Source organism: Stegastes partitus, unplaced genomic scaffold (assembly GCF_000690725.1).
Source record: "Stegastes partitus isolate 25-593 unplaced genomic scaffold, Stegastes_partitus-1.0.2 Scaffold20, whole genome shotgun sequence".
Classification (NCBI taxonomy): Eukaryota; Metazoa; Chordata; class Actinopteri; family Pomacentridae; genus Stegastes; species Stegastes partitus.
Genome location: NW_007577751.1, coordinates 1,331,693 through 1,359,507, shown reverse-complemented (window position 1 = coordinate 1,359,507; position 27,815 = coordinate 1,331,693). Strand labels below are relative to the sequence as shown.

The 27,815-nt window shown below is 38.1% G+C and overlaps 3 protein-coding genes across 3 annotated transcripts; 2 read left to right on the top strand and 1 right to left on the bottom strand.

Annotated features, from left to right (window-relative positions):
* The first annotated feature begins 2,864 nt into the window (after nucleotides 1-2,864).
* cd63 (CD63 molecule) lies at nucleotides 2,865-12,056 on the top strand. The gene is made up of 8 exons (XM_008293669.1): nucleotides 2,865-3,000; nucleotides 3,796-3,881; nucleotides 8,346-8,534; nucleotides 8,918-8,992; nucleotides 9,083-9,181; nucleotides 9,382-9,525; nucleotides 10,395-10,478; nucleotides 11,183-12,056. The coding sequence occupies exons 2-8, from the start codon at nucleotides 3,816-3,818 to the stop codon at nucleotides 11,246-11,248; spliced, it is 723 nt and encodes a 240-aa protein (XP_008291891.1). The 5' UTR covers nucleotides 2,865-3,000; nucleotides 3,796-3,815; the 3' UTR covers nucleotides 11,249-12,056.
* Nucleotides 12,057-12,094: 38 nt separating this feature from the next.
* letmd1 (LETM1 domain containing 1) lies at nucleotides 12,095-20,740 on the bottom strand. Its single transcript, XM_008293657.1, has 9 exons — nucleotides 20,625-20,740; nucleotides 20,145-20,299; nucleotides 19,353-19,468; nucleotides 17,644-17,726; nucleotides 17,339-17,525; nucleotides 15,664-15,765; nucleotides 15,398-15,550; nucleotides 14,959-15,055; nucleotides 12,095-13,550 (listed from the first exon to the last, which is right to left on the bottom strand). Exons 1-9 carry the CDS (start codon nucleotides 20,738-20,740, stop codon nucleotides 13,474-13,476), a joined length of 1,086 nt encoding a protein of 361 aa, XP_008291879.1. The 3' UTR covers nucleotides 12,095-13,473.
* A 2,280-nt stretch (nucleotides 20,741-23,020) lies between these two features.
* On the top strand, nucleotides 23,021-25,297 carry gtsf1 (gametocyte specific factor 1). Its single transcript, XM_008293860.1, has 6 exons — nucleotides 23,021-23,096; nucleotides 23,204-23,310; nucleotides 24,513-24,639; nucleotides 24,730-24,813; nucleotides 25,074-25,131; nucleotides 25,225-25,297. The coding sequence occupies exons 1-6, from the start codon at nucleotides 23,021-23,023 to the stop codon at nucleotides 25,295-25,297; spliced, it is 525 nt and encodes a 174-aa protein (XP_008292082.1).
* Nucleotides 25,298-27,815: the final 2,518 nt, after the last annotated feature.

Below are 27,815 nucleotides of genomic sequence, written 5' to 3'. Positions count from 1 at the left end.
CCCCAATTTGATCCACAACAATCAACTTGATTGTCATGAAACCTGGTGCAGACATTTGTGTTCCCTTTAGGATGAACTGTAATATCTATTTCAGTTAGTGTTAGGTTATTTCTTTTATTTGAATTAATAATAATGGCTGCAAAACTGATACCCCAATCAGCAAGGTAGATTTATTTCTCTAGCACTTTTACACACAAAGGCAAATCAAAGTGCTTTACATAATGCATTAAATGTTTCAAAAACAAAGACAAACAGTACAAAAACATTAAAATTTAAATCTAAAAAAAGATTTAGAGATGAAGTATAAAAATAAACAAAAATTAAGACAGCTTTGATAAACAAAGCCTTAACTTCATTTGTGTCTCGTGATAATTTGCAAATATTAACATGTAAACATGCTGAACTAAGATTATTAACATGGCAAACATGTTACTTGATTGACCGCAGCATGTAAACATTATCCCTTTAGAGCATGTTAGCATGTTGATTTAACCTTTAATTGAAAGTATCACAGTCAGTCCTGCCTCACAGAGCTGCTGACATAGATGCAGACTCCTATTACATGCTGAACTACAGGTCTGACCTACTGGCCTACGTGGCGTATGGCGCGGTCTTCGGCCAAACGGCTGAACCACATGACACTGCATTTCAGCTGTGTTGTCACCGTGGTCCAGCTTTGTGACAGCTTTTGAACTTGTGTGCAGCAGTAATACAGTCAGCAGTGCAGAAGTTAGAATTAGAGAGTAGTGAAGGTTAAACTGAGCCCTAAATAACAGCACTAAATATACCTCAAAGTGACCAAGTGTAGCACTCATATATGTTCATACTATGTCTTCTTCTTCTTCTACTTTTTCTTCTCCTTCTTTACAAAAATATATGACAATAAACCAGGTCAAGCTGATATTAGCAGTTCATAATAGTCTGTTCCCGCATGTAGGTCATCCTTGTGTTTGTTTTTGATATGCTGTGGTGCCTTAAGTTTTACAAGCCACGTTGAGGCCGGCTGAGGTGAGTGATATACTCCACTCCTTTCACCTTAACAGTGGCAATGTGACAATCATGCAGAATGAGTCAGAGATCCCTGAATATGTCGTGCAAGAAAAATGTGAGCTTTCAATTCTTCCATAACATTCATAAAGACTTGTGACTTTAAGCACATGACCATATATTAGAGACAAGTTCACTCTGTTAAATCTTAGATGCCAGTCTCTTTGATTCTTTGTCAGAATGATTTCACTGCTTAAAAGAAAAGCACAGTGTTAATTTATCATCTTATCTCAACCTGAATGCTTATTTTAAACAGTTGTGACATTGAGTGGTCGCAGTCAGCGGTTTAATAAGTGTTCAGATCTTTTACTTCAATAATAGTACTAACATAACAACACAGCAGTGTAAAAATACTCCATAACATATAAAAGTCCTACATGAAAAATCCCACTTTAGTGAAAGTACATTGGCAGCAAAATGTAGTTAAAGTATTTAAGTTAAAGTACTGGTTCGCTTCCCCTGACTGATATAATATTATATATAACATCATTATATTATTAATACTGTGTGTCAGCAGCGTATTACTGTTGAAGCTGCTGCAGAAGGAACTAGTTTGAACAACTTGGTATACAATTTTACATACAGACAGCATATATGTTTGAGGGGTTATAAGCGACTATGTGAGGCAAAAGAAGAAGTTCCAGTGTCCAAGTTCTGATACACAAATCTGTTTTTAGTTTTTAGACTTTTTGTCAAATTTTTGGATCATTTAAACATTTATTAAAATGAATCCACGTGAGAAGTTTAGAGGGAAAAATCACTATTTGGTGACGTTGTTAACAACTCATAGACATCTGAAATGCTGTCGTTTGCATATCTGAAATTTAGTGGAGTGGAAATATAAAGTAGCACAAATGTATTCTTTAACTTTCCACCACTGGTCACAGTGTCATTTGAATTCTGAGAAAATGTTGCTCAATGAGGCAGTTATTCAGCAGTTAAAGGATGTTCCTCACTGAGTAAAAGAGGAAACATGATGTGGTTTGTTACAGATGGACCTTTGGCTCTGTTTGTCATATCCTGTGAAACAATATTATTTTATTTTCCATTACAACATGTTGTGCTTTTAAGAGATGAGTAAATGTAAGCAGCAACAGACATAAATGATCTGACGTCCTGTTGTTATGAGTAAGTGCATACATAAGACTTTTCATGGTAGATTCATTATTTGGCCAAATATCCAAAGACCTAGGAGCTGTGCGCTGTAGGATACTAACTGACCTTACTAATAGGGTTAACATGACTTTATTTGTGTATATGCACAATGTGAGCAAAATCGAAACAAAAAGAATATAGGTCTTCATACTAGATTTTTGATACATCAATGCTTTGCAACCTTTAGATTATATAGTGACACAGGACATGTACAACTACCACTTGCTAGTACGGCACCCTTCATAAAGCAACTGTACAACTTATATCCGAGTGCTTTTGAATTTATTTGAGGCACTATGACCATTTAGTTAGGGATTCAGGAGGATCTGGACAGAAGTTTATTTCCAAAAAATAAATAAATTACACACACACACACACACACACACACACAGAGAGAGAGAGAGAGAGAGAGAGAGAGAGAGAGAGAGNGAACTGGCGGTAAGGTGGATTTAGGGGGCTAATCTAAAAATTGGGGGGAAAAAATTCTATTTAGAAAACCGTACATAAAGTAATCATTGTCGATATTGATTTCCTCTTATTTTAACCTGACGATAGTTTACCACAACTAGTTTATATGCCTACGCCACAGCCTAACCCTAACCGCTCACCCTCAGTTGTTATAACAGGAAGGGTAGGAGTGGTCTATTTCACGAGGCGTCCTGAAGGCAGCAAGTAAAATTGGATTCGAGAAGAGAAGGCACAGAAGGAGTGAGCACAAACGGCTGAAGTTAGTCTGAAACTTCATCGCATCGTCGTCTTCTCCCCTTACCGCAAAATTTAAGAGACTTCTTCACACAGGTAGGTACCAAAAAACCGCTGAAATAACCTCTTTCACGTTTTGCTAACAGTTTTTCGTCCGTTAACTTAACTTTCAAAAAAAAAAAAACAACTATCGTTTAACGGCTCCGTCGTACTTTACTCACATACACACACAAATGTCGTCAAAATGAAGATAACTTCGTTTCTTTGATGGTTATACTACTTGAACTGTTCAGCCGTTTGTGTTTATGTAAGATTTAACTTAGTTGTCAAACTAACAAATTCAATAATGTGGTCGCGGCGGTTGATAGAAGCTAATTTGGCCTGTGACAAAGCTGGTATTGTTGCTAGCCGTGATTAACGGTACGGAACAGACACCGACGGGCTCCGTTTGTTCCTCAAAACGGCAGCTTTTATCACTGTAGTATAAATTATACAGTTCTACACGTTTGGTTTTTTTGTTTGTTTTTTACCTTTAACCTGACTTACTTTAATGAATTTCTAGGGCGGCCCTTCCCGTTTAGGGCCTTTTAAACTTTGATTTGTCATCAGTTGGTGGATGTGTGCCACCGCTTGGACTGGAAAATACCTTCAGACAAGTAGTTAGTGGGAAAATTCCCGATTTGCTGATCTATGTTTGTTATGAAAATTCTTACAAAGGCCTTTATAGCTTTAAAGTATAGCTTAAAACTAGCATCAGTCAGTTTCGTGTTGTAAAAGTCAAATTTTCCTCTGTCCTGCTGCTCATATTACAGCTGATGTAACCTTCATATAATTCAGCCTTGACATAGAATGAAAGGTAATAAACTTTGTCTGACCTCTTTTCTAATCCAGGAAATTGATTCTCTTCAACCATGGCTGTAGAAGGGGGCATGAAGTGTGTCAAATTTCTACTTTTCTTTTTCAACTTCATTTTCTGGGTGAGTAGCAGCTAACCTCTCCTTTTAAATGTTTGTGAAACAAAACTCAGCAGTGTGGATGTGGAAAGCACCTAAACTAATCTATTGAGCAGTGAGGGCACACTGAGGAGGGCAAAATGAAAGAAGTAAGGCAGCAGAAAAGGAAAGGCGGTCAGATTGTGTTGTTTAGTGTGAGTTATGTTATCAAGAAAAGTTGCCTTATCTTTTTGGCAGTCTCAGATGTTTTCATTGCTCAGCTTGTTTTGTGGCTTTTTTCCTCTTTGCCAGCCCTGTGACTTTGAGCATGAAAATTGGCCTCATTACCCCACTGTAAGGATACGATGCAGTAATCATCTGTAAAACCAGCTGATGAATACACAGCCATTAACCTATGCCACCTCCTGTTGATTTATTCTTTCTGAACCCTTGTACACTGACTCATATACTGGTTTATCATCAGATATGATGTCTTGAGTAAATGTTTCCTGGATGGGGTTGGGATTCAGTTTCTTCATTGTTTGTTTGAGTGTGTTAGTGTGAGGGGAGGTAATGGTGGAATGTGAATCTTATGACCGGATTTCAAAGTGGAACAGGATCATGTGACTCAGTCAAATCAACGTGTTTTCATTTTTTTCACGAACGCAATGTCACTTGCACAGACATGCAAACTTTAAACATTGGTTTCTGTGCAGTGAACTCTGGGTTCAGTCAGACAGTAATTTCACAAGGAACAAGAGGAAGTAAAGAATGAGAACAGTGTATCGGTAACCTGTTACGTCCCTCGATTTAGCATTGATAAACATGTAATGGTTAACAGCACACTTGAACGAAGGTGTAAGCAGAAATAAGGTCATTTTACAGATTTGTTAATGCACAGCATTTGTCTGCCACCATTTCTTCTCCTATTAAGACATATTTTATATAATTACTATGTTGGCATTCATTATCTACACTACTGTCTACACTACCATCCACTGATGAGAGCACAGAGTAAGATTTAAAGTTGTTGACAGGCTTTACACTGTGTTGTAAACCATTTTGTGATTGTTTATACACTGTATGGTGAATTGGTAGACTTAAAGTTTTACCCCGTTATGGAGTCCCTCCCCTCACTGCACTTTTTAGGACTGCAGTTATTTGCAGTTGGTATTTCATTATTGATGGTAACACGTTACTTTGATCCCCTTTTATTAAGAATCAACAAACAGACTATATTAGTTCAATACAAATATACAACATACTGTAAGATAGTTTTTCAGCAGATGTAAGTGTTTATTGATCCAAAACGCCTGTTGTGAAGCATCCATAAGTGGAGGCCACAGTGTAAACCATTGTGGAATTTTTGAGGACGCTCAGTAGTGAATAAGTGTACACTCAGGATTTAGACACTCAAACAAAAGGGCAGATCATAAATGTAGTGCACTGTATAGTAAATAAGGAGTCATTTTTAGACACAGTTTTCTTTATCATCATATTCTATTATATTTTATTCTGTTCTGGGATTTATGTGAGCCTCTTGGCTCTGTTTGCCTGCCCTGTTCACTGCTTTATGTATTCCTATGTCAACTATTAGCCAGCTATTTGACTCAGGCTCAAATATTTACATTGGTGGTGCCAACAAGGTGAGGTCTTCAACAGCAGCCAGGGCTAAACATGGATAACATAACAGACAAGGCTGTTAATGGATTGCCTGACATTAAGGCTATAGAGGTAGCAGGTTTTCATACTGATGTGGTGACAACTACCTGTTAATTTTACTTTTAAAAATTTAAAACATTTGAAAACATAGTAGTGAGTCCCATTTGAACTGGAGCTATTATTCAAAGCAACATTACTGTTACTGCTTTTTACACAGAATGAATAGAATAGCCACTTTATTGTCAAACAGAATATACACTAGTTGGTGCACATTTTGGCTGAAATTTTTATGCAAAAACTCGCCATCGGCCTGGTAAATAAAACAAAATATATTAGAAATAAAAAAAACTACAATATGTACATGTAAAAAAAAACTGTGTGTGTACATATAGATAGATAGATAGATAGATAGATAGATAGATACACACACACATCCGCACACATCCGCACACAGCTTTAGAAAGAAGCTACAATTGAGAATACACTGAGAGTAAATACAGAGAGATACTCGTGACTTGGGACAGAATCTTCTATAATAAAGTTAATGATTCATTTGCCTGTATCTAATGTTACTTACTGTCATTGTGTGTTTGTATGTTTAGTAAAGGTGATTAAAAAAAAAATCATAATCTTAATTCTGACTCACAAATTACACATAATAATAGGTAGAGCTGAATGAATAGAATACAATAGAATAGAACTTTATTGATCCCTTTAGTACAAACCTCAGGGAAATTGTTGTAAATGATTAGTTAATTTACATATGAACAGAAAGTAAATTACATTTAGAGCAAAAAAAGACCAAAGATTTACTGGTACAAGTTTCTCAGTATTTACTGACTTTCTTTTTTTTTTTTTTTTTAAACTGTAGTACAAGCAATAATTTTGTTTTTTAACTGGTGGTCAAACAAAACAAGATATACTTATTTTGTTACTGATTCATTTTCTAAATTGTTTATTAATTCTATAAAATGAAAGAGGACCACAAAAACATAGTGTGGTGTCTTTAAATTGCTTAATTTCCCCAACCAAAAGTCCAAAACTCATATTATATACAGAATGCCAAAGAAAAGATGCAAATCTCATATATGTGGAGCTGAAACCAGCAAATGTTTGGCATTTTCGCTTACAAAAAAAATTACTCAAATGATCACTCGGTTATCAAAATAGTTTCCACTTTATTCTCTACTGATCGATTTATTGTTTCATGTCTAAGTTTAATAAGTTATCTCAGACCCTGAGTAATGATATATATAACTATATTGTTCACATTTTGTGACAGTTTACAGATAGGGTTCATTAGCTGTTGTAGCTCTGTTTATCAGTATGCTGTGCACAATATAACACATAAAGAGGACCAATTTCACTTTAGTTTTTAATATATATTTTTTTACACCCCTTGACTATTATGATAAGGAGAATTTTTATCATTGTGGGAATTTAAGTTTGATGGCAAGTGTTAATGCTGGAGCCAGTTTGTCCATTAATGCCTGTTAAGAGGGAAAATAAGAAAGGTTCAGACTTCGTGGAGTCACAGCCTAGTTAAGTGGTTGGAAGGGCTAAAGATTACATCTGCTTTATTTATCTGAAAGAAAGTTTTTATTTATCAAATTGTTTGTCCTCTCACACATCAGAAAATACCACATTGACCAAAACGACGCAGAAAATCTTCACAACTGAAAAATTGCTACTAGAAAAAGTTCTTTTGCTTGAAAAATGACAAAAGCAATCAATTGATTACCAGAACAGCTGCAAATTATTTCTATCTTTACCAATTATGTCATAATGTCAGCTCTAGTCTTTCAATTTTCCTGTGGCGTCAGAGTGAATCCCACCATGTCAGTTTGTATCTACCCTGACTGAGCTGGATGCTCTTTAAGGAAGTACAGTCAAAATAAATGGAATGCAGTTCTCTGATATTTACTTAGTGCATCCCAACTGATCATGGTCAAACAGTTCAGCCACGCAATGTTTGTAAAAGATCGAATTAACTGCGCTTGTCACCCCACCCAGAACAGTGACACATAACTATCACAGTATGTTATCTGATCTTTTTTACATCCACTTTCCACTTCCCTCTGTCTTTTTAGCATGAGTGCTTACTCATTTTACTTACACATACTGTGAAGATATTTTGACATGAAGTGTAATGTGTTTGAATCAGATACTGCTCCTTTGTTCACGTCTGAATGTATGAGTTTTTATTTCCCATCTTTAAAAGTTTCAGTAGGTTTTTATTGACAAGAAATATGAATGTCTCAACACCTTTTAATGAATTGTTAGGAAATTCCACACAGCCATTCATGATCCTCAGAAGATTTATCCTACTGTCTTTGGGGATCCTCTGACTTTTTCAACCAGCACCACCAACAGATTTTTAAGTCAATCATGTGTCTCATATAAGATACCAAATTTTAACTTAAAATAAACAATCAAACCTGGACATTTAAGATTTTTAGCACAATTTCTGAACCTGAATTAAAGAAGGATGGAAGAAATAGAGAGATTAAAGATGAAAAAAAAAAAAGATTACCTCAGGAAATGTTAATGAAGGCAATTCAATTTTCCTAAATTCAGTTGTAGTCAAAAACATCAAGATAATAAGTACAAGTATCAACACTGTGGTACATATTATTAAGTACTGTATTTGAAATTCACTTACTAATAATACATTTCTTTGATTTTTCTTTGCTTCAGTAGAAGTATCATATAATAAAATAAGACAAAGCAAATTCCCCTCAAGGCTCAGCCCAAAAGAAAATAAATACACCTCTATTACATGAAAAGAGCTGAATTATCCTATTGATTCCACATTTAACTAATCTCTCTCTTCTGCTTTTCCTGCAGATATGTGGCCTAGCACTGATTGTTGTGGGAATCCTGGTTCAGGTGTCTGTGCACAACACCTTTATGATCAATGATGCATCAGCCTCAGGAGCTCCCATTGTGGTCATCGGTATTGGTGTGGTGATTTTCTTCATTGCCTTCTTTGGCTGCTGTGGAGCCTGGAAAGAGAACTACTGCATGGTCACCACGGTAATTCATACAGCAGGGCATCTGTTAAAACCACAAAAGAATGGGTGCCCCAGTAGCTCAACAGGTTGAGTGGGTGACCCATATATAGGGGCTGAATGTCCCTGATGCAGCAACCATGGATTGAGTCTGACCCATGGCTGATTTGCTGATGTCCTTCCCCACTCTTCTCCCTACCTTTCCTGTCTGTCTTCACTAACCTCTGGAATAAAGGCATAAAAGGCCAAAACATAACATAAAAAGGAAGAAAAAACGAGTTTCATTAGCTTTGCTGTATGGAACTTTGTAGTACAAATTAATAAACATTGCTTGTGTATAATGTAGCCAATAATAATATTGACGTTATTATAGGTCACTTGAATATGTTTAATTTGTCTTTTTTCCAGTTTGCCGTCCTTCTGTCACTGATCATCATTGTTGAGCTTGCAGCAGCAATCGCCGGCTATGTCTTCAGAAACAAAGTGAGTATAGGATTTTATTTGAATGTGTGGTATAGGACCCTGCAGAGGGTGTGGTTTAACTTTAGCTGCTATGTTGTGTCTCCCATGTAGATCTCAACTGTCGTCCAGGATAGCCTCACTGAAATGATTACCAATTACAAAAATGGAACAGAAGAATTCAGAGCCTCCGTGGATAAGCTGCAGGAGGATGTAAGTCCAGTGTAAATTGCCCTGCTCTGTGTTTACTTAGACTGACAACACCTTCTCATAACACTGCTGCATCCTGTTGGCTGTTCCTGCTTTACATCACATTATTCTTTGCACCATCTGTTGACACAAGTTATATCCTTTTACTGTACACGCCAAATCTCATAATAACTGTTTTCCATTTGACTCATTCACGTTTCCAGTTGAAATGCTGTGGTGTGACCAACTCTTCTGACTGGAGGAGCTTCGCCCCTGATGGAAACTCGGTGCCTGACTCATGCTGTGTGAATGTCACTGCAAACTGTGGAAAAGGGACCATGACGGACGCCTCCAAAGTGCACACAGAAGTAAGCCCCCAAAGATGGATGCTTGCAACGTCAATGAACAAGTTAAATTCCTCAATATTTTAGTCCTGGTTGATCTGGCAGCACCATATGACCAACAAAGGTATCAAGTCATTGCTGAAAAGGTCAAACATTTTCCAAGCTAAAGAGACATAGTTACTCGAGATCAAACAGGAGCTGAATGGAATGTAAATATTAGACAGAAACATGACTCTGCAAGTGAAATAATGTTGCTCTCTTTCAAGTAGACACATACGTGGGAGGTCCAACTGGGAATTGTCTAAACATGGCCTTGTACCTTTCTGGGGTATAACCAGCCCCCAACAACAATGGCTATTGTTTGTTTCTGTGTTTCTTTTTGGCAAACAAGGAATATACACAGTATGTGTTTATGTACAGTCCAACATATAATACATAAGATACTTCCTTATTGATTTCATAATAATACATATTTATTATTTCTGCATTTTGCCATCATCATTGAACACCAGACTTTCATGTAGTGGCACAGGGAAGAATTGCCCGCCTCGATACTATACTGTATTTAGAGTTTAAAGACAAGACTCTAAATATGGGGGATGCCATATACAGTACAGACTATAAAGCTCTTGTGCATTTTGAAGCTCTAGAAATGTATTAACTGTTACTTAAAAAATATTTGCAGGAAGAAAGTGCTAGAATTTTCCAGTGTTATTTTCATACATGCAGCGTTGGGGTCTGAAGGTCGTCAGATAATAAAGAAGAAAAGCTGATGTCAATAAAACTCAAGCATTTACATGAAGTAAATGTTTTACCTCAAGGCAATTTCCCTAAGAAAATCTCAGCTAATAAAGTGTCCAGATTCATTGTTAGCTTTGTATTTTTCACTTTAGGGTTGTCGTTCAGCTGTGGAAGCCTTACTGCAGAAAAACATCCTGTGGGTGATAGTTGCAGCTCTCGTTATTGCCTTCCTTCAGGTAAGTAACATCAGTGAGCAAAAGTGTGTTGTATTAAAAGAACACCTTGTGAGGAATCTCTGTTTGGACTACCACACACCCTTAATTACTCTAACACTAAATATTCCTAACATCTTTCAGAAAAGCAAAAACGAATCAGAGCTCGTAATCATCAGCCCACTAAAGTTATTGTGCACCACACAGAGTAGCCTACAACAAACTGTGCTGGCCTCAAGGTCAACTCATGTTTATAAAGAAAGCAAATACGTTTCTTTACCCTGTGCAACATGTGTCATGGGTCTCCCCAAAGTATGATTATCCTCTGATTCTTACCAGCTGTTACGAGCTGCATCTGAACATCTTTGCAGGCTTTAGTTTACATTCAAACCCAATCTTTGTTTTTGGTACATCTTGTCATTTGAATGTTGAGGTTGGCAGAATGTCTCCTATCAATTAATTTTTTATTAACTCTATTACACCCAGACCCCTCTCTAATGTGATTTGTATGGATCAAGACTTTTAAAATACTATCCATTGTGTTCCATTTTAATGTAATTTCTGGTGGTTTCATCTTGCTTTTAAACATTTCTCAGCTCGGCTTTTGAAAAATGTTCCAAGATAAAGATAAAAAATATTTTATGTTGTGTCAGTTAAAAGCAGTTCATGCAAAAAGAAATGTGGAGTTGTAACCCAGAAATCCTGATGCCAGTATTCTCTCCTTTCAGATAATGGGCATCGTGTTTGCCTGCTGCTTGATGAGAGGCATCCGCAGCGGCTACGAAGTCATGTGATTCACACCTGAATAGGAGCTGACTGTTCAGGTCACAGTTGTTGGGAGGTTTATTTGGAAACTTGTAATATGTTCATCTTCTGTTTCCCATTTAATGCACAGTACAATGTATGTTTGCCCTTTACTGATTTTAGATTGTATTTTCATAGGTTATTGTCTCAGCTTTAATACTGGAATTGCATAGAAATGGAAAATGGTAGAAAATATTTATGTTCCGCGAGCTCGTAGTGTCAGTATATGTTCTTGGTTATGGGAAATTGTCTCAAATAGTCAGACCCATCTCCAGCTCTTTGTCAATGCTGCGAATGGTCTGGCTGCACGTTCATTATTCTGCTATAGAGTGAGAAAATTCTCTGGCTCATACATATTTCAGTGCATAGTTCAAAGCAATCACAAGTAGCTTGGGCGATGCTAAGCCCAGGGTGCAGCAACTTCAAAATAGCAACATCGATCATTGACTATAAATTGGCTAGTTTGTTGAAAAAAGACAAGCAGGGCTTCTTCCTGCACAATACAAATCTTCAACAAAACTTGGCACTTTTCAGTGCATGTTGCTAGCACCGATGTTTATGCTTCCAAGAGCAAAGGGGATTTTAAAAACAGTAACATGTGGAAAGAGATGAGAAGGCTACTCGAAATGCATGAAAGTAATGGCAGGCTTATGCTCGAGGTGTAGATCCAGAGAATGTGACTCCAGGGAAATCTGACATCTCTTACTCTGCTTATTCTGTTCGAGACTTTGAAACTGTTTTGGTGTTGAGTTCTTATGTTTTTGCTGGTTTGCAGTTTTTAATAAAGACTTTAAATTACATCTGAGTTTGCTGTACAGACAAACAGGGAAAATAAATGCATCAGTAAGGTATTTATTTTAGACACAGCCCCATGACAATGTATATAATATTGGCACAACAACACAACATTCAAAACTTGTTGACCAAATAATTTATAAAAAAAAAAGAAAATAAAGATTCATTAACAGAACATAACTTTTGCAACTTATGTTTCAGAGGCATTGTGCCTGTTCTCGTACAAGGCACAGGAAGCAAATGACATGTTTGATTTTACACTTCACAACACCAGTCAACAGCACTGGGGATGTGCAGTTCCTTTTGCACTGTGACACAGAAGTAGGCAAAAGGCTTGAAAGAAACTGTGTTCTTAAGCGTAGTCTTACCAGGATAAATACAAATCATTTTACACCTCTAAAGCAAGAAAACAAAGTAAACAATGCAGTAAAGTGCCACCACAACTCCTGTCAGAAACCTTGCTACTGCAGTGAAAAGGTTCATGAGGATCAGATTCACCTAAAACAAGAAATCCAGCTTCTCACCACACAAAACCAGTCTGAATGTCTTTGCAGTTGACTCATCACTGGGCTTTTATCCCCCAATCTCTTAAGGATCCACAAAGTTATTTTCTCTAAAAAGGTGCCTTCATGAAATCTTCTGCTGTCTGATATCAACCACTTATTTCTGTTTTGACAAACTTCTTTGCCTCAACTACTCACAAAAGTCCTTTATCACATGTTGCCTATAATGTAGTCATTACCAGCATTAGTCAAAGTAAAAAAAAGTAAAAGCAGAGCACAAAGTGAGGTAATGGCATGAGAAAATACAGTACCCATTGGATATGAACATGTAAAAACAATTAACATGCCCACATAAAAGCTATAAGCCTGTATGTAATTTTATGAATGGAATGTGTCTGAACAATTGACAATGATATTGTGCTGAAATGTGTTTATACAATATCCTCTTTGTTTCTTAGCTACTTCTTTTATCTGTGTGATGTGATATCTTAGACATAAGCAGGAGACATGTGCACCTTAAAGTGGTACCAAGTTTAAATGCAGTGGCAGGTAATTATGATATTATCACATCACCCCGTTAAGTGTATCGCAAATATTCAGACTCTCTCCTGAGAGTTTAAATTGCACAAGAACAGCACTAATGTCTCTAATAAAGACACAATGGATTTGCCATATTTTCCAAGTCAAATTCTAGTAACTACAAACGCATAGGCTTCTTGTTTGTGGTATTTGTTGCTTCAAATGAGCAGAGATGTTCAGACAGTTTTTATTTTCTAAAGTCTAACAATCTTGCCAAGAACAGTTATAAAATGTTTGTTCTTTTGCAAAAAGGAGATGTTGACAGCTCTTAGGAAGTTGTGCTGTCCAGTGCACGAAATAGACCTTAATCACACGAGCAGATTGCTTCAGGCTTCCTGTCAGCGCCGGCTGAGGCTAGTCGGGTAGTTTGCAGAGAGAAACACAATGCTGTGCAAGAGCAGTGACACCTCTGACTCTGCAAACATGAAACAAAAGAGGTGTGAAGATGACATTAAATATCAGACAGCATATGCATGTGAGTAGAACAAGGTTCAAGAAATAGGGCAACATTTTGCAAACATCTGCAAGTTTGGGGGAAAAAAGGTCTTTAAAAGCATAATTTAGTTTAAGGAATTTCAGAATAATTTTCAGGGTACAAAAATGGGGCTGGAGCACGCTGCTTAATTTAAAGCCACCAAATTGTGCAAACACTAATGTTTCAACACTGCGGTGTCTTCATCTGAGTGTTGAAACTTTAGTCTGTTTGTGCAACAAAAGGCTTTGAATTAAGCAGCATGCTCCAACTCCCTTTTAATACTCTGGTAATCTGCTGTCCTTGAGAAGTGCCTGTTTCAGCTGCATTTTGCTAAAAGGTGCGCCAAGAAACCTATCTATTTGTAATCTTTTTTTGGCCATTTGTTGGCAAAAAAAACCCCAAAAAAAAACGAATTAAGAATGTTTTTAATGTGTTGGGAGACATTCCATTTCTACAACAATACAATACAAGTCAGACTGGTATGACACTCAGGAGGCTGTTTCTTAGTCTGTTTTGTTTGGTTTCACTCAGCACCATCAGACCTGCAGCTTTCTACAGCAGCCAGGGAGCACACTGACTCATACCAGGCTGGGGCCAATGTTATCTAACCACAAAATGTTATCATTCATTAACTGGTTAATGCATTCATCAGTTTTCTGACACTTCCATGGTGTAGTTTACATTGTTCGCACACTTGGCTACGATAGTTAAATACAGCTGAAAAGTACAGCCAAAATGTAAATAATATAAATTAATTTACTTACTGGTTCCTTTCCATCACTGTTTTTTTAACATTGCTTTTATGCTGTATTAAATGAACATACTACATATAATTTGTTGAACTTAGAGAAACCTGGATTTTGGGAAACTGAGGAGACAGATAGCTTGATGTTGTACTTACATCCAGCCAATAAATGGTATCACACAAAACCCTTTATTTAGCCACGATACGTTGTTTCTACATTTTTTCTGTGCTGATTAAACGAATAAGATAAAACTTTCCAATGAGTGAGCTCTAGGGGCTGACTTTGCACACTGATGCTGGCTATAACTTCATATTTTACACAAGAGCGTCAAAACAGACATGTGCAGACATTTAGCATAAACTTGGGTTCACTCTAAAAATGGTCTTTTACACATATCTATAGCTGTCCATAGTTGAATACTTGTCATTGTTTGATCTGTTGCCTTTGTTTAAATGCACGTGTGTTTTATTTGTGTGAGTACGTTTGAGAGCAAAAAGAAAAACCTAATTTGTTATATGTACACATACTTGGCCACCAAAGCTGATTCTGATTCTTATCAGGAAATTACAAAAACACTGTGTAGCACACCCGCATGAAAATACCTTTCAATGAGGAGGACACCTGAAGCCACTGCGACAACCACTCACGACACTGGTGAATGCCGAGAACGTCGGAGTTGAGCCCCCTGACATAACAAGCCTGAAAAGAACGGAGATATTAGGTGTTATAACGCAGCTTGGATTAGAATAAATTTAATTAAACATGTAATTAATAAATGAAGCAAGAAGAACCAATAGAATGAACAGCAAACATGTACAGTAATTCTCAATAAAAGTAATAAAAACAGAATAAAAAAGGAGTAGCAGGAAGTGTGAACCTAATCCTTTTGTATAATCAGGTTTAACTCATATAATTACCTTAATGCACATCTTAAATACACACACATTATCAACATACAGGTTTCTACAGAGGAAAATACAATGACCGTCATGTAAAACCCTTTTGGCTGGTGAAAAAGAAGAGCCGTGCAGAGCGACTGACCCTCCTTAGTTCAGCGTCATCCAGCTGGTGGAGGCCCAGCGTGGTGAGGCCTCGGTCCAGCTGGAGTAGCTCCAGGGCGTGGTTGTTCAGCCGACGGCCAATCAGGAAACCAGGGAGGCGAGGCGTCAGGAAGAGCAGGGAGCTGATGTGTCTCTGATTCGCCAAAAAGACACAAAAATGTTTCACTGCACCACTGAGCTTTTTGCTCTTCATGTCAGCTGTGTGAGTGCTGTGTGTCTGTGCTGAATGTAAAGAGTTTTACTGACCATGTGATCGACAGTCATCCTCCTCATACCCAGAGGGGGTCCAGAAAACAGTCTTCGAACTGCAAGGATTTCAGACACTCTAGGGGTTGCTCCAGTTTGCACCTGAAGTACACAGAAAGCAGAGGTAGAATTAAACAAAATGCACATTCACGACAGTACTTTAAGTATTTACATTTTGTGCAACTTTTGACTTCTCCACTACATCTCAAAAGGCTGACAGCTTCAGTTACTCTACAATTGACATATCAGTCAATTGTAGAGTAACTGAAATATATCAGCAATTTCCCTGAGGTTTCAACCAAGGGGATCAATAAAGTTCTATTCTATTCTATTCTATTCTATTCTATTCTATTCTATTCTATTCTATTCTATTCTGTCAAAACAGAATATCTTCAAATGTTTGAATGTTTGTGGTAAACTCAAGGGTCCTTTAAGGCTTCAGAAAATTCTTCTCCTTGTGAAGCTAAATAAGCTATTTATGAAATAGCTTATCACTCACTGGAGGAGTATATAAAGTAGTGTTAGCTCAGTGTAAACATCCACAGCAGTGATATTCATCCAAAAACATCACATATGATCTAATGCTCACAGGGACCATTTTACCGCAAACTGCTCACTTCTACTTTTCATACTGAAACTTCATTTCTCGTATGATACTCACATACTTTCACTTAACGTTTTGAATAAACAGCTTTTACTTGTAGTGCAGTATTTTCTCAGCGTGGTTTAAATACTGTAATTTGAGTAAAGGATCTGAATACTTTTCCCACTGCTGACATAAAGTCAACTTATTCCACTTTCATGAAGTACTGAACTCTGGTTCAGCCTGCATTCAAGCATTTATAATTGAACTGCAAATGAGGTTAGTGAGTTTCATACAGTTTATGCCTTGAGACATTTAAACACAACTGAATGTGATTTCTGCAATGTCAGAACTGGGTTGCACCAGATAATCTTAAATCCACCATTAATTATTTTTGTAAGGTTTTTAGAAACTCGCACACAGTTTTGAACAAGTAATGACTAAAGATGTTTGTGCCATTAAAACTAGAAAAAATGTCTTCTAGTAAGGATGGTGAAAATGTGTAAATTGGTTGCTAGGAAACATCAGTTGCTGCCTTTCATTAAGTCACTGAGGGAACAAACAATATTTAAAAATGAACTGAGAATCACTTGTAAATGTAAGATTGATGTTATGTCATGTCACTCTGACAAATATGTGAATTAGTAGTCTGTTGGATTGAGTAATTTTTTTTATTGAAATCTGTTCTACATCTAGGGCTGCAAGGTGGCTCAGTGGTTAGCACCGTCACCTCACAGCTAGAAGATCCCCGATTCACGTCCTGGTTAGGACACCCGGGATCTTTCTGCGTGGAGTTTACACATTCTCCCCATTCAGTGTGGGTTCTCTCCGGGTTCTCCGGCTTCCTCCCACAGTCCAAAAACATGTTTAGGTTAATTGGTGATTCTAAATTGTCCGTAGGTGTGAATGTGAGTGTGCTTGGTTGTCTGTCTCTAAGTGTAGCCCTGTGATAGACTGGTGACCTGTCCAGGGCGTCCCGTGCCTTCACCCTGAGTCGGCCGGGACAGGCTCCAACCCCCCTACGACCCTAGTGAGGATTAGGCAATGTATAGATAATGGATGCATGAAAGAATGTCTTATATATTTACTTACCTTAGTGCACAAGTTTCTTAGGTGCTCCTGTAGCTGACCATTACTGACATGATGGCTCGTATCCTCGAGCCCTTTGAGCACCGGCCAGTGGTGCTGAGCCCTGAGCGAATGGTAGACTCCCCGAAACTCTACCTGCTGCCTGGGAGTCCAGAAATGAGGGATCAGGAGCTGACGAGGGAAAAAGTACCTGGAGATGAGGAGGAGGTGTTAGTAGAGAGAGAAGAGACGCAATGAGTGATGGAAACTGAATATGAATCAAAGGAGGCCAACTGAAATAAAAGGGGGTTATTTCAAAAGGAACTCACATCAAGACAAAAACCAGGTAGTTGGCAAAGGGAGGAATAGATATCATCACCAGGGGAATGGCCTTGATCACGTCTCTGCGAAACTGTGAAACACATGTCAAGAAAGTGAAGCTACTGTAAAATAACAAACATTACAATGCTCAAGTGAAGAACAGACAATGTTTAAAATGGAAATTCTAGACAGCCATAAGGATATCCTTTACGGATAACAGTAACTGTACTTAATCTGACCCAACCAATGATAAACACATCTACAGTGATCTATGAGAGTGGAATGTGGTCCTGCTCTGGAGCTGCACTGCTAATCTAGACAGTTAAAAGATGCTAAAAACGATATGAAGTAGTTTTAAACACCAATAAAATGTAATCAAATTAATGGTAAATTCATGGTATAATACTCATAAAAAATAGGAGCATAGGTAGCATGAAGGGCAACATTCTTCACATATAAAATAATATTCTATTGCTAGTGCAATTGTCTTTTCAAATCCTCATATTTGTTTAACTAAGAAAGCCTTTTTTGAGCAGGTTCACTGTAGCCTTCTTCATTTCAATACAATATTCTCTTTTTCTGTCTCCGCAATTGAACCAACTCCAAACCAGAACTAGTACCCAGTCTGCATTGGTATAAAAGTGTTAAATATTAAGTGCAGTGTACACAGCAGGAGATGGTGTTTTTCTCCTATAAAGTGAGGTCATAAGGTCAGTGCAATAATGTCTCAAATTGACTGATGAATTAGCTAAAAGATATTTAAAAACGCTGATTATAATACCTGCTCACAGTGTCTGAAGAAATTTTACAACATCATTATGTCACTATCCACTGCTAGTTATTTGTCATTATTTGCATATTTCTTATTGTACTTAAAAAAAAAAAAGTCTGATTGTGTGAATGCACTAACAGGATTGCTGCTGAATTTTGTTTGTGCAATGACAATAAAGGAATTCTATTCTATAAATTTATGGAGACATTTATGGAGAAGTGTCCCAGCTGCTGACCACATTCTGCAGCTCATCCTGAGGCATCCCAAGGCATTCCCAGGCCAGGAGGGAAATATGAGCCCTCCAGCATAATCTGGATCTGCCACACATGCCAAGAATAACTGCCTAGTCCTGGTGACATCCTAGTCAAATGGCCAAACCACCTCAGATGGCTTTTTCAGTGTGGAAAAGCAGTGTTTAACTCTGAGCTCCCTCCTAATGTTGGAGCTCCTTAGCCTGTCCCAGAGTGTCCACAGACCCAGTGGAGGAAACTCAGTTCGGCAGCCTGATTCATGATCAACTGCCCACAACTCACGGCAGCAGGTGAAACAGAAATGTCGATCAACTGGTGAACTGACAGCTTTCCTTAAAGGCTTCTTCACCACAAAAGACTGCTACGGAAACAGATCAACAAGAAGCAAATCTACACCTCAATCATCTTGCTTTGTTTTAAAAGAAGTCAACTATCAGAGCTTTTTGACTCAATCTGTGGTTGTAAATGTGACAGTATTCTGAATATGTGGTTTCTTAAAAATAAACAGAGTGAAGGTTCTTACTTCTGAAAAGAAGCATTATAAATTCAGATATGATTGCCAACCCAACAGGGATGTTTATTAACCAGACTAATAACTTAAGACAGTTACTTCCCACTTCTAAAATGTGCCAAGTACCCCGCTGTTTGTATGCATGTATAAGCATAGTGAGCCTCATTCAGTAAAGAGACCCACCTGTCTGAGTGTCTCCATCTCCCTGTATGGCAAATCCTGGAATTTCACCCCATCAAAAAACATTTTTGCTTTTATCCTCTTCACATCTTTGGCATCTCGGAACAGTAGCTTGAATCCTGGAATGAGTCAGTAAAAACAATACTGGTTAAAATGGTAAAAATGTTTGTTCAGTCCATGCTGCCTGGCAGCCAGGAGCACGACCAACCACCGCTCATGAGGCATTCTGTTCTTAAGTCGTAAACATCTGAGCTTTTATAGGGTGTGAGGTGCCACAAAATCATTAAATAATTTCATTGTACTTGTATGTTTTAAAAAAAAATCTAACATTTGCACATTTCACAGTAACTTTTTTTTTTTTTCAATTTCTTTAAGATCATGAAATAAAAAGTGACAGTCCAATAACACTTGCAGAAAGCTCCCATTGATACTCAACAACAACATATTCCTGGCTCAGAATACAGGTGTGACTAAACATAACATAAAGCATTATATGTCCACATATAGTAGAGGCAATGAGTGTGTTACCTAGATGATGAAGAAAAAATGCCTGTTATGGTTGAGTAAATAAACCGCAATTAACAAAAGCAGTTACAAGGTTTTTTTGTTTTTTGTTTTAACGAATTCTCAATTGTTGTAAGTTTGGTGCCGACTTTTACACACAACTATGATGCATAATAATAACCACTGAAACCGGATAAACCTGAAACACTGTCCATCATACAATAAACGCACAGTGTACTCGATGTCAGCAGAGTTTTGGAGATCTCAGAGGTGAGTCACCAGAGAATTTACCTTCCACAAAGGTGTGGTAGAGCAGGAAGAAGCGAGGAAATCGCCTTTTGAGGAAGCCTTCATATTTTTCATTTGCCCACTGGAGCCTAGTGGCAACATATCGACCAATACCTCGTCTGACTTTGGACGATGTGTAGTGTCTGCACAGAGGCAACCTGTGAAGCAGAAGACATAATATCAAATGCTGCAATAAAATGCAATTCATCACTCCATCTGAACGCCCTCGTGTAAGATACTATCTAGAAAAGAAAACACAATAATGTGGCTAGTTTAATGCTGGTGTGTGATGTACAAATGAAGTGTCGGATAAGCGCCATAACTAAAATATAAAGTGAACAACAGCAATTTTGTGGTGTATTTATATGTTCCTAATCAAGCGGTCAGGACAGGCAGCTAGCTTAGCAGGTGTCCAACAGATTTAGCGACTAGAACAAAGTGACAAATCCTGAACTTCTGAGCTTAAAAGGCCCTCAGACGTACCTGGACTGACAGGGCACGTAGGCAGAATAAAGTCCATGTGTTATTCTGTTTGTCCTGAACCCACACAGTCGGATCAAAGACAGCTGGCTACACAGACTCGAACAGGACAACGCCATGTTGGATACACAGCGCCGTTACCGTAATGACGGTAATATACACAAAGCTGGCAGGCGTTACCGTAATGCTTTAAAAGCTGAGGACAGGTGTTTTTTTGTTGTTGTTGTTTTCTTTCTGTATGAAAATAACCTTCGACTGCAAGAAGATTAAAATGTCATATAATTTATATTGAATATTTTGAGATTACCAATAGAAAATATTGCTACTATATCAACATATGGTTATGTTCTATTTTTAACATTTATTTATTTGGCCAGGAAAGCCTTACCAAAACTCCAATTTCTTGGAAGGATTGTGAGACAAAAGGTTCCTCAGCAAACCACTCTACTTTGGAGCAAGGCACCCAGATTGAATCTCTTTGTGGCCAATTTCAGTCTGTGTGGGGCCATCTGTAGTTTTGTTTTTTTTTTTTTGTTTTTTTGATGTTGCCTCTTTGTGGTTGCTTTCTGCCTCATTTAAGTGAGTTGTCATGGTCCCTTTATATGCTTTCGTTATTGATTTAAGTCTCTTGGTGGTCAGTTTTGGTGTCTGTTTATAGCCAATTTAAATGCTTGTGATCTTTTTGTGTGTAGTGTGTAGTTGTTACTCTCGTTGTAATCATTTTGTGTCTCCCCCTGTGGTGAATTTATTTCTCTTTGTCATCAGTTTGAGTCTTTGTGGTCCTTCTGTGTATTTTTTGTAGACAAATTCAGTCTGTTTTGCTTAATTTCAGTCTCTGTGGTCATTTTGTTTCTTTTTGTTGCTGATTTCAGTCCCTGTGGTCCTGTTGTGTATTTTTGTTGTTGTTGATTTTAGCACTTCTGCTCATTTTGTGTTCCTTCATGATAAATGTACTTCTCTTTGCCATCAGTTAGACAACAAATAGACTACATCACAAGAAAAAAATGTTGATATTTGCTTCACCCTGACCAGCCGCTGCATTTAAGTATTGTTAACCTTTTAACACATCAATGATAATGATCCATTCTAATATTAATATGAATTTGATGTTAATTTTTCTGGATAGTGAGCTCTTACACTTTTGAACATTTTTGGTGTAATTTATTGCAAATATTTTTGTTCCCTTTATTCAAGCATTTTCCTTTCAGTTGTCAAGTTTGTTGTACTTTTGCTTAGGAACAAATGAATTGGATACTTTTCCATCAATACACAGCCTATCACACAGGAGGATAATTTGCTTTTTTGCCTGATGCTATTTTACATCTTCAGATGCTTTTTGTGCCCATTTTATAAACATTGTCAGGGAGGGTACGTTTGAGCCTCAGTAGCTATTGATACATGAATTCATTTTCAGAGGTTTTAATTCAGACATTCTGTTTTTGTGCGCTCGTAGAGTCATGTGACTTCGTACCGGGATCAAAGCAGCAGGGGGCGGGGCACAAGTTCATCTTCCGCAGCCTCGAGCAGAGCTCGCACGAGCAGCAAAGGTCTTTAAAGCGTCATTTTCTTGGTTACATTGCACTTTTTTTCCAGACTGCATTTAAAGCTCTTACTATAAATTTTGTAAAATTAGTGCGGACGTCTTTAAAAAAAAAAGCTTGTTTGCCGAGTTGTTCCAGATAATATAAATGAAGTAGTTTAGCTGACGAGGCGACGTGCTAACCTTTTTGCTAGCAAACTTGGCCGCTACACGGGCCTGCGCGCTCTCGGTGTGATGCATAGTTATTAATTTACTGTAAATAAAGTACGTGTTATACAATAATTAGACACAGCTTAATTTTAGGCAAATGTACTTCTTCGGTTCTTGGACCTAAATGTTAGAGCGATGAAAGTTGGACGTAAACTGTGAGCCTGGGATGAGTGAAGGAGGTCGATGTGGCGCTGAGCAATCCACACGTTGAACAGCCTTTAGCTGCGACCAAAAACAGTAAAAATAACTTTAGCTTGTGGCCTTTCCTTCACTTTCAAGCAACTATCTACCAGCAACTTTGTTTATGGATGGTCCCTAAACCAACGTAGTTTCAAAATTTAAAACATGTAACTTTTTTCTATGTCACTCAAATCTGATTTAAATGAGGGTTTTTCCACGTGTTTTGTGCAATATTTAGCACAAACCTTCACCAATGAGTGAAACATATTTGCTTGTAGTTGATAGAAAATGAGGCACACCTGTTGCTTTACCTGCAGAGTTTGAGAGTCCTGCTAAGAAGTCAGTGGTTGTAATGGTTATAACACATGAAACTTTTTATTTATTCTTTTTTTTTTGCCTCCACGTTAACCTGAGTTGTATTTCTTCTCAGTTAACCGTTTAGTCTATCCACAATAAATACCAACCACAGATGGCGACAATCAGATTTGGACCCCCTAGCAGTCCATGCAGAGAAGCTTCTGCAGCAGAGCAGGCAGAGGAAAATGGTAAATTAAAGATATTATTTCACATTTGAAACAGCTGAAGTTGCCATCACTTTTTAAAATAGTGATTTCTGAAATGTATTAATTTGTTCTTTTTCTGATTTTGAAAGAGGAGAAAATAAAATGGGATCCCGACAAACTTCAGCAGTGTCCATATGACAAAAACCATCAAATCCGAGCCTGCCGCTTTCCTTACCACCTTATAAAGTGCAGAAAGGTGAGTCAAACACGTGACACACACTACCTGCAGTAGTGTTTTTTTTTTCTTCACGGTGGAATTTGTGCCAATATGTACACAAAGTTGGCAGTTAATATAGGTACATCTGGTGTAAAAACTATCAAAGTCTAATGCAGCAGTCCTCTGTTCTGCTTTATATTTTGTTCACATTGCACATCAGTGAGGGTAGACTTAATATTAGAAATACTTCATTGTAGTCCAATGCAGTTCAACAGTATGACAAACTTCATCCTCCAGAATGATCTGATAAAGTTGAATCAGCGTCTCCTGAACAGTTTGAACAAACCCTGAAGATTCTAACCTTCATCAGGGTGTTAAGAGCTACAAGGTGTTGCGGGGGTTAGCATCGTTGCCGCAAGAGGGTTGCTGGTTCGCATCCTGGTGAGGACACCCAGGGAGTTTGCATGTTCTCCCTGTGCAGCGTGGGTTCTCTCCAGGTTCTCCGGCTTCCTCCCACAAGGTCCAACAACATGTTGAGGTTAACTGGTGATTCTAAATTGTCCGTAGGTTTGAACGTGAATGTGCTTGGTTGTCTGTCTCTAAGTGTAGCCCTGTGATAGACTGGCAACCTGTCCATGGTGTCCCCTGCCTTCACCCTGAGGCAGCTGGGATAGACTCCAGCCCCCCACGACCCTAGTGAGGATTAAGCGTTGTATAGATGATGGATGGATGGATCAGGGTGTTAAGCTGGTCTAATTCTCTACACTTGCTAGAATTTGTGTGTGCTGCAGTAATCATGTCATATTGGCAACCATTACTTCTCTTTTTATCCTCATTTTGCACTACCAAGTAAAGACATGAACATCTATGGAAACAGTGCAACCATCTCTAGAAGTAAAGGGAATTCAAAAATGTCTTTTTTGCAGCACAACAATAAATCATAACTACAAAAAGACACAGGGGTTATATTTATTTGATCATTTATTTTAAGAAAACACCCTAAAATCAGTATGTACAACACTGGACAAACTCTACAGATAATTTACTTCTTACAGATGTTGCAGGGGAAAATGGCAGTAACCCATTGCTATTTGATAGAATTTTTTTACACAGGTGAACTCCAGCATCTTTACTGACTTTCGAACATGTAAGGGGATGAATAAGTGCCGTTTTTTTCTTTTCCAAATCTTTCAATGACTGAGTGTATGTTGAACTGTTGTCCTCGTTTCTCACTGATGCAGAATCATCCAAAACTGGCCAGGGAGCTGAAGACCTGCCCTTATAATGCTCGCCACCTGGTCCACAAGCATGAGCTGGCACACCACACTGAGACCTGTGAGAACCGAATGCGCGTTTACACTGAGGACGGTGAGCTTATCATTTGATTGTCTCTTTCTTCATCTGCAGATTCAGAGTTGTGTGTTTTGCAGTGTTTGAAAGAGTTTGTTCTTTCTGCAGCTGCAAGCACAGATGGAAATGGTAAATGGGAAGTTCCAGTCAGTACTTGGGTGAACCCGATTAGGACTGAGGATTGGGACCAAGGTATGATTGACAACCACAACTGTTGGTTTTTGCACAGATTAAACAAACACAATATAAGAGGTTATGATGATGGCAGATAGGTGTTCTTTCCCTCTTTTTCTAGTCTTTGTGGAAAGCAAACAGTATCCTGTGGCACAACTATTCCCTTAAAGTAACAGTTAGGTCTTGAGTTTGAGAGTTTCTTACATTATTAGACTTGCAACACTTTTTTTATTTTCAATGCTGTGTTTGTAAAGACAACAGAGCACTTTGCCTTGCAGAGACCGACGATTATGCTGCTCCATTCGTGTGGGGAGTCAACACGCTCATGGATCAACAGTAAGTGGCCTTCTCTGTGAGTCTTCCTCAGCTGTCACCTCTTGTTTTTGTATATTTCCTCTTCAATGGTGATTTTTGTTTTTCTCTCTGCAGACAAGAGACAAGGCCCACAAACAACCTTGGTCCAAGTTTCAGAGCACCCAACACCCTCCCATGGTTGGATTAGAAGTCCTAATTTGTGTTTCCTGCAGATCCAGACTGAAGCATAACGTAGGCCCATTGTATGGTTGCATGCATGGATATTTCCTTTTATCCTAATACGTTTTAAATTCCAGTACTGTTTAACATTTCCAATACTGGCTCTAAGTTGTATGGAGCTCCTTTTTAGTCACTGGATATGGCAGGTATAGTCATGTAAAATGTACACACTCTAGCCTCATTAGTTCTGCGTTTTATCGTCTTGCATTCTCTGTTACCAAAATAGATGGCACTGGTCAAAAATTGTGTGCTTGTTGGAGTAAACTTGTTTATCTGAAGTAATTTTGTTTTGATGAATATAAATAATTGACATAGCCACATGCTGTAATGTGTATGGCTTGACTCCAAAGTACTTAATTACAATCAATCAAGGTTATTTATAAAGCATCTTATTATACACAGAGGCAATTCAAGATGCTTTACAGGCAAAATGTTAAAAAATGAAAGCAAACATTTAATAAAAATTCAATTAAAAACAGTACAGACAAGTTGAATGAAGTGCACACTGATTTATAGAATAATTCAAACTGAATAAAACAAATAAAGACGAGATAAATATTAGCATGTTAGAGATAAGTGCAGATGTGTTATGACCTGAATGTTAAAACATCCATATTAAAACGACTGTACAATGGCCTATTTCATTGTGTTAAGCAGTTTAGATTACAATATTAGAGAATTATCTGAACACAGATGCATCAATGTGTAAGCAGTAGCTTACAGTTGTACTTGATTGAGATGGAAGTACTTGAAACGACTTCAGTTTCTTCATTTGCTCTTCAGAAGTAAGACAGTTGTCGGACTATTTCAAATGTTTCTGATTTACGTGAAATTGTCTTAAAGGTCCCTCTGTCTAGAAAGCACACATGTTCAGCCTGTCTTTGCACTAGAATTCTGAAAAGGGAAACCTGATATTAGAAAACCAACTGATTTGCATTGAAAAGGAACTGGGATACTCTTATTATACTGACGGATCATTTCGCTTGCTGTGAGAAATAAGGGGTTCATACTGAGATATAGACTAAAAGGACTTTATGAGGAGATCTCTGCATACAACAAATCCATCACCATTTTCTCTGGGTGTCTGTCTTTCTCTCACAGTCCAAGGACATGCATGTTAGGATTATTAGTGATTCTTAACTGGCTGTAGTTGTGAGTGTGCATGATTGTCTCGTTGTGTTTGTCCACCTCAACACAGTGTCAGCTGAGTCAGGCCCCAGCCCCCCTTTAACTCTTAATAGGACAAAGCAGGTAGAGTTGTTGGATGGGTACATAACAGGTAATTCCTACTAAAATATTGCTCAACAAGGCCTAAAAGGAGAGGATTGTGATATTATGAGAAGACATCCATCTTGGTATTTAACGAACAGGTGTGGAATTAGCAAAACAGTGCAGAGAGCCTGAAGAAGAAAACACACCAAGGCTTCACCAAGAGCTGCAAAGATAGGAGATAATGGTGGTCACAGGGGTATAAAAATGATTTCATATGCATTAGGGGTATGCATCTCTACCTTAAGAGGGGATCCGATACGAATGTAGATACATGGGTTATAATACAATTCACTAACGGAACATTTTAAGACATTACAATGCGATTTGATGCAGCTTGAATCTATGCGTGTGGTGAAAGAAATTAAAGATCGATCAGGTCAGAACAATGTCATTGTATTTATTTTTTGAATACGCAGACAAGACAGACTGTTGCTGCATTAAATATGAAAAGATATTCACATCAACCCCTTCAGTATATTGCAATCCAGAAACTTTGCAAACTGAAAACATTCAATGTGGCCTCAGTTTGTTCTGATGCATTTTATCAAACCAAACCAATGCTATGCTGCGTGTCGTCGTGGTGTGAGGCTGCTGTGGGTTTCGCTGAACAAACCCAAGTTAAGCTTCAGCTTCTGCTCTGTATCTCTGACACTGAATCCACAGACTAACACACAACACAATGTGCTTCTTTATTGTGGGTTTTGCTTGGTCAGACAATATGTTTTGTGTGTTAAGTTGTGACTATTACCAGTTGGTCTGGGTGTGTTTCCTGAATAATCACCAGGTGTTAAACCAGAGCTCCAGACTAACTTTTTCACTGGTAGCAACTTTCTTATTTGGTCGCGCCTCCCACTTTGTCACAGGCACGAACACGTCACTTGTTGAACATCTGCTCTACGATTTACAGATGTTCCCTAAACGCCCCACATTGCAGGCTGTGGTAGCTGCTGCTTGGTGGCCGCGGTGCTCAGACAGGTGTGACCGAAAAATACTTTGAAAATAGTTAAACTGGGGCAGTGTCAGATTTGTCCGAGATGAAACCGTGTATTTTTATTTTTTATTTTCAATGTGGAGCGCACCTACATGCGCTGTTAAGCTCATAGAAAACAGCGAATGCGGGTGCGCTCCACGTTTCACGAGATGGCCTAATTTTTAAGTGTGAATACCGCAGTCCACCGAAGTCATAACCGTGCTGCTTTCCACCACTGTGGTTA